General features: G+C 42.6%; 1 protein-coding gene across 2 annotated transcripts in view; it reads left to right on the forward strand.

Moving 5' to 3' along the window:
- The window catches only part of gabrb2a (gamma-aminobutyric acid type A receptor subunit beta2a), a 32,922-nt gene that overhangs the window by 12,684 nt on the left and 12,823 nt on the right, over nt 1-7,415 (forward strand). For both annotated transcript variants that reach the window (XM_005921211.3, XM_005921212.3), the window contains exon 4: nt 1,788-2,008. In XM_005921211.3, coding sequence (XP_005921273.1) covers nt 1,788-2,008 — 221 coding nt within the window. The remainder of the gene's footprint in view (nt 1-1,787; nt 2,009-7,415) is intronic.

The following is a 7,415-nucleotide window of genomic DNA, read 5'->3' on the forward strand; positions in this document are numbered from 1 at the left end:
ACACACACAGCACATTACTTACAAATACACACTTACTGACACAAAGAAACCCGACAATTTGTGTTCATGAACCACAGCAGTTCGAGAAAAGTTGCATAGCTAAATTATTAACATCTCTAACGCTTGCTTGGTTAGCAAGGTGCATACACAGACTTGCTATTGCTATTATCCGAGTTATTCTGAGTGTTTTTGAGTTGCAGCTGGGGCTTTAAAAGCAAGGACACTGCCTCAGCAGAATATCTAGTAGTGATCAGATGGGCTGCACTGGTGCAAAGGTGGGCATTTTAACATGGAGGTCTATGGGGGATTGACTCACATTTGAAGTTAGCCTCAAGTGGCCACGTGAGGAACTGCAGTTTGTTGTCTTTATTACTTAGCCTCCTTGTCACATTGTGACTTTATCCACCAAAATGTCTTGAGGTGTTTCTCTCTGCAAGACTGACACCACATTAACAGAAAGTTTCCACAACAATAATTTCTGTAACCATCTTCTCAGACTGGGTTAATATTATGTGTTATTTCTTTTATAATTCTGCTAAAGAGAGGCCTTTTTGTTTTCCTGCGATAAAGACAGGAGTGTATCACAGGATGTGCTGCCTGGGTTTGTGATGTACTCTGAGCCTGCAGGCAGCAGCTAACGATCCCAAAGGTGATAGAGATATCCGATCGACAGGCTGATAATGAGACAGAGAGGGAGCGAGTGTGAGAGGAGGGTTCAGTGGGAACCCTTGTAAAACAGGATAAGGAAGCAGCTGTCCTCGCGTGACTTTTTTTTATTTCTGAAAAAGAAAAAATCAAGATGGCAGAATCTGGTGTATTTTTAGATGGCCTTTTTTACACTAATACTTCGGTCGGGCACGCTGCACACAGTGAATTTAGTGTTCAGTGGCAACTGTGCGGCAGCGTCACGCCAATGTGTTCTGATGGGGCTCTGAAACATAGAAACACGGCGATAAGTGATGATGATGGCTGCTTGGAGTAAAAGCTCAAGGGCCTTGTTTCATGGACCGTATTTTTTAATTTGTTTTCCCACTCGCTGATTGCACTGCAACACACTGTAACCAAGCAGATCCGACTGCAGTGCTGTTTTTCGCTGTGGCTGTGTGTGGGTGTGAGTCTTTTTTTAAGAGTGAGAAGCAGAGAAAAGATACACACGGAGAGGGAGGAGGAGGAGGTACGGTTTTCTACCACATCTCTGAGCATGTGTAAAAACAAACTGTACAGTATAAATACTGATTCTTCCCCCCTCCCCACTAAGGTTAAATCTGGAAAAGTCTCCCCTGAATCTCAGTCGCTGTGATTGTTTATTATGCAAAGTCAGAACATAAAAAAAGAGAGAGAGGGAGGAAGCCCCAGCTGCAGATATCTACCAGGAGTTTGCATTAAAGAGGGTATTGTCTCTGTAAAGCAGAAGGCAGCTTCATTCGCTCAAGTGGAAGCAGATATTTTTAGCATGAGACAATAGTCAGCCAGCTGAGAAAGTTGCCCTCTGGTTATGGTCTAAAAATTAATGGAGGATAGTTGAATATTAACCCCCCAACCCCGGCCACCACGGGCCCCCTAGTGCAGGCTGTGGCCTTTCAGACCACCGACGACCTTTTGGCTGACCTTCTCACTATGCAGAGCCCATGAAAACGTGCCACGGCTCAGACATGAGCGTGACATGACATCTCGGTAGAGCTTTCTGTGCTCCCTGGTTGAGATGGTGATGAAAATAAAACATATATAAAAAAAATGTACAATGAGTTTGACTGTGGCGTTAAATGTAGTTCACCTCTGTTTGGCAGGACTACACCTTGACAATGTACTTCCAGCAAGCGTGGCGGGACAAGCGGCTCTCCTACTCTGAGATTGCTTACAACCTGACTCTGGATAACCGAGTGGCTGACCAGCTGTGGGTCCCTGACACCTATTTCCTCAACGACAAGAAGTCCTTTGTGCATGGCGTCACAGTGAAGAACAGGATGATTCGTCTCCACCCTGATGGAACGGTGCTGTACGGACTCAGGTAAGACTTTTATGTGTCATAGCTGTGTCTTTATGAATTGTTTTTATTGGCAAATGATCTGGTTGGACCACAAAAAAGAAAAAAAAGTAAGAAAATAAGAGAAGATATTTCAGCCTCTCCAAACTCTACTCAGAGCAGTCAAGCTGCACTTTTCATACGCAATGAGGGATTATTACGAGGCCGCCCATGGTGCCGCTTTCTAAGATGATTAACAAGGTTGAAAAGAAGATGCAACATGGAGGCCAAGCGAGGCAGGTGTGTTTGTGTAGCGCTGCTCAACAAGAAGGCATTTTAAAATAAAACCCAGGGTTATATATATATTGAAAAAGGCAGTGTTTTCAAAGAATAACCTAAATCTGATTATTAAAAAAGCTGATATGACACAAAATTAACACCTGTTAAAGTAAGAAAAAGTGCAAATGTGTGTATTTCCTGTTTTTTTCCCCGCTTCTTTATTGATATCAAAGGATTGGTGATTGTGTTTGGGCACAGAAAGGTTACGTTTGACTGTTTAAGTTAGAGTTCCGTGATTTCAATAATCTATACCACTGACTTATTGACTTTCCATGCTAATGTCATTGAATTAATTGCACACAAGCCACAAATCTAAAAAAAAATAACACCCCGGGTCGTAATGAAGTATAGAAGGTGTGTATAGGAGGAACTATATGCACCTGTACTGTAGCCTTTCATATCTCCTGATGATCATCAATAATAAAAAGCTGAACTGACTCTGATTGTGTGCAGCCCATCTACACGATGTCTCTTTGTGGCGCAGGGCTGCGATGCCTCTGAGGATGCTGTCATCCATAATTGATAAAGTCATAATCAATAATGTAGCAGTTCAATACAAACACTGAATCTGTATTTGTACTGACGCTGCGTATTTGACTGCATATGCTAACGCAACCCGTCCATCACTGTGCCGCTGCCTCCTCTGATCTGTCACCGCCTTTTCGCGTGCGTGTGTGTTCATGCATGTGTGTGTGTGTTAAAAGCTGAGGTTATTGTTGCTAATTCAAGATGTTGCAGTCGTTCCCTCTCTTGACTGAGATGCCCTTCTTGCGCAAAGGCTGCTTAAAAAATTTAAGTATCTGCACTGCACCACATTATTCATCGCTACATTTTGTCTCAACAGTCGAGAAATGTAATTCCGAACACTCTGACTCAATTATATAAGCCTAACACATATTTTTTGCATAACAGCCAAAAAGCAATGAAAGCCAGGGGAGTTGTAAGAGTGTTGTGAAATTTTAAGGGGGTGTGCACAGCAGAGACATGTGGTTTTTACCTCGGATGCGTTGTCCTTGTCAGTGCCGGTGCCTGCCGGCTTCTCCGTTATTTGGTTCGTGGGTTTGGTCCAGGTTTTATTTGATGCTAGCGAGTCCAGACACAAGCTGCTGTCAGAGTCAGCCCGGCCAGATGCTTGCGTGCTCTGAGCACACTGACACGTACCTGTAGAGACGGGTCAGCTGGTTGCAACAACACAGCTTTAGTGGGTGTGGAGAAGATGGCTAACTGAGAGTCTATAGGAAAGAGGATGTATGTGAGCACACATCCTGTCAGAGGTCTGGGGATGTGAATTCATTCAAGGCATGTCATCGGGGTAAAGGTCAGCAGTGGTGGAAGAAGTTTTAGTTAAGAGTTAAAGTAAAAAGGAAACAGTAAAGGGGAGAACATTTTAAAATTATGCTGCAGAAAGAGCATAAAATTATATCAGCATGTTATGACAAATTAAAAACGGATGCATTATTATGTAAGAAAGCTTTTACTGTGGATACTAGTCATTTTGACAATAAAATTCACTTTCTTTACACACTGCTGTTTAATTCATACCACTGCATCATATGTCTGAAGCTGACTGACTGTAGCTAAAATATAAAAAAAAGGAAAAGTGGAGTAACTACAGCTGTCAAATACATGTATCTGAGTAAAAAGTAGAGACGAAATGTTTCCAAGTAGTTCCACCATAATTACTGCCCCTGAAAGCCATTTCCTAATTATTTATAAACATGTAAACTGTGAAAGGGACCACTCTCATGAGTAAATCTATATGTAGGACATAAACATTAACTATTGATGTAAAAGTACATTGAAGAATCGGAGGGTAATTAAAATTATTGCAGCTGTGCCTTTGAAATCTTATAATCTTGTTGCTTTTGAAATGGTTGCTTTAGCCATGAGGACCAGGTCTTACAGGTAGTAGCACTCTTCAGTGCAGCTTAGGTTTGTCAAAAAGGCGATGAGTGTGTTGAGTAGGGTCAAGGTCACAATTCCATGTAAAGTGGTTGTGAATGAAGAAATCGCAGGAAATCATAAACCTTTTGCTGTCAGTTGCCGTCTGCATATACAGAAATCCACATGAAAGTGAAAAACCACACTGTTTACCTACTTCCACTCAGTGTCCAGCCAGAATCTCTGAAATTCAGAAATTCCTCCAAAAACAGTAACATAGTTTCTTCAGGACAGTGATTCAACTGCAACATGACAAAGACAACCTTGGCAACCTTGCTCTGACATAATAGAACCAGAATACAACCAGTCGGCAACTAGTCTAAGTCTCCTACTGCAAAGAGATGCATTGCAGATAAGTTGTATCCATTAGCACAGACTGACTCAGATTGATCCCGATGTGTTTATAATCTCTCTGCTTGTATAAATTTTAAATACATTTTTGCAAATCTTAGCTGATTTTTCTGAAAGTGAGTCAGATGACAAGTGTTTGGAGACAGGTTGCCTCCCATCAGGCGACCTGTGCAATCATCTTGCAATCTTAAGTGGTCCCCCAGTGGTTGAGGACTTTGGATACTCATCTACTTGCAAGCCATTGCATTTTTAAAAAACAATTAAATGCAATCATCCAGCAACCACCAATTTTTCCAAGTCAAGTGTATTTTTGTTTTTTTCTATTTTGATTTGCAGCAATGTGACAATCAAAAAGTCATTGACTTCAGTGATTAATATCCACTGGCAGTATGGAGTGGGTGGGTCCCACTTTTCTGTTTTTTTTATTATGTGGATAAACTCTACACAGCACTTCCAGAGGCCTCCAGTGGCACACCTGCCAATTTTGAACTAAACTGCATGAATGGCTGTTAAACATCTCAAACATACAGAGATTTCTTCATTTCCTCATTTATTAGAGCAAGCTTTGCATTATGAAGAATGAAGAAGGTAGGAAACTAAAAGATGTCATTTAGAAATCTATGGGTGCTGACATGTTTATGGAGCGGTGCGGTCAGGATATCTTCACCTCTGCTGTGATATTAAATCACGGGAGTAGATGAAGCCACATGCAGGACACAGCGACTCTCTTATTCAATCTGCACAATATAAACACAGAAAAACTCAACCAAACAACCGTCTGTAAACGTTTAAATACATTTTAAATTTATTCTAAAATCTACCGACTGGTCTGCTGACTCAGCCTCTGGATAGAGCAAACTAATTTTGGCAAGTAATAATTGCCAGCTAATAGTCATCACATGCCATCCTTCTAATGCAAGTAAAGCCTGCTCAAGGTGACTTATCTTATAGTGCTTGAACTACATACAGACTGAAAACCAGAAAGCTTCCTGCCCCTATAATTTTACCCCCTTACTATATGCTGAATCTCTCTTTTTGGAGATTAAGCTAAAATGTTTGACTATAAAATATCAGGTAATATTGCTAAATCCTTAGATAATGAGGGGCAAAAGTAAACATATTACTGATCTTGCAGGAGGAGTATTTGTGCTGAGCTGAAACCAGCTAACACGCTAACTGGCAAACACCAGTAGGTTAAACTGTTTAGTTTGCAGGAGATGTGTGTGTCTGTGTGTGCAGTTTGTGTCTCTGGGTACATGTGCGTGTGAATGAGTGAGTGTTATTTTCAGGGGTGCACACGAAGGAGGAAGAGTGAGGGTGTTGTTTACTCCTTATTCTGTGGATATATAGTGCATCCCAATCCTGCCAAATCCTGGTCTTCAATTACCAGGAGGAGCAGAAAATTACAACAGTGCTCCCAACTGTCACTTTAGAGCTCGGTTTGACTCTCGGGGAGAGGCAGTCTGATCTAATTACCCAGCCCCTGAAAAGGCTCAGCCAATAACACAGATACCGCCCAGGCTGCGAGGAAAAAACACACATATACACACACAACAGGAAAACACAAACTCCACTTAGCTTTTCATTTTATGCAGGAATGGCGGAAAAAATGAAAAAGAAATATAGACACCGAGTGCGTGACTCGTGCTGTATGTCGCTCCACATTGGCATACAGAGAGAGACTGAGCCGAAGAGGGAGAAAGAGACGTGAAGGTCAGACTTCATTCAAAATGGAGAAATTATTAGGATTCTCCCCACTCCCTCTCCACCCTCCCTCCTTTCTCTGTGAATATTGTAACTCCTTTTGTGTTATGAGAGGACACATCCTTGTGCTTTGGAGACTGACGTCGTCTTCTGTCAGGCCGAGGAGCGTTTCTGCTCTGCAGCTAAAATGCACAATGATATCCCGTGCGAATGCTGTCAATGGGATCACTTTTAGAGTTATCTCCTTCTGAAGTTACAGATCAGGCGAGAGGGAGACGTAGAAACCTCTTTATTTTTCCTGCTTTTTGATTGGATGTGCTCTGTGACCTGCCTGAGCAGGAAGAGACAATCCTGCATGTGTTAGCTCAGCTCAACATGGGCTCTCTATCCAAAATGGAGGAAGCTTCTCCATCTTAATTTAACTTCTGAAATGATCTTTCTATTTTTTTCTCCTGATGCCTGCATGCATGATAAAATGTCAGTTTAAGTAAGCCTGCACCAGGTTTGGAACCTGCAAAAATCCTCCTCCCCTCTGTATTTTGGCCTCTTCTTCTCTGATGCTCCCTCGAAATGAGATTCTGTCTGGGAATTCGTGGTGGTTGTGTTATGTCCGTAAACAAGGTCATTTGGAATAAAGGTGCACAGGCCGCCTTAGGGGGGTCCACACACACACATATACAGAGAGAGAGAGCGCCTGGGTTGAACTGTGAGAGGAACATAGACAAAAAAAGAAAAAAACTGCCTTTTTTAGACTCTGTGTCCTATTAGCTCCGACGCAGAGCAAATGTAGCGTGTTTGATTCTGCGTGATCTGCGAGCGCATGGCCTTTCCGCCGGCAGGTTGGGATGAGCGAGAGACGGACCGGCTCTGATGTTGATGAAGAGCAAACAAGCCTGTGCTTCATGACAACTGCTGCTGCTGCTGCTGCAGAGGTCCACAGCAGACTCTCTCTGCAGTGGAGATGACGAAGACGAGGAGGAGGAGGAGGAGATTCAAAGATGGGGAGGGAATCCTGCAGAGAGAAACCCTCGTCCTGCTTCTCCTGCGTGCTCATTATTTGCATTTTTGGGGTAATTGTTAGAGCAGGTTTTGGATGCTCTAGCTCAGCCGGGTGGGG

This window comes from Haplochromis burtoni, unplaced genomic scaffold (assembly GCF_018398535.1).
Source record: "Haplochromis burtoni strain Fernald_Lab_line unplaced genomic scaffold, NCSU_Asbu1 Contig_10, whole genome shotgun sequence".
NCBI classification, from domain to species: domain Eukaryota; kingdom Metazoa; phylum Chordata; class Actinopteri; order Cichliformes; family Cichlidae; genus Haplochromis; species Haplochromis burtoni.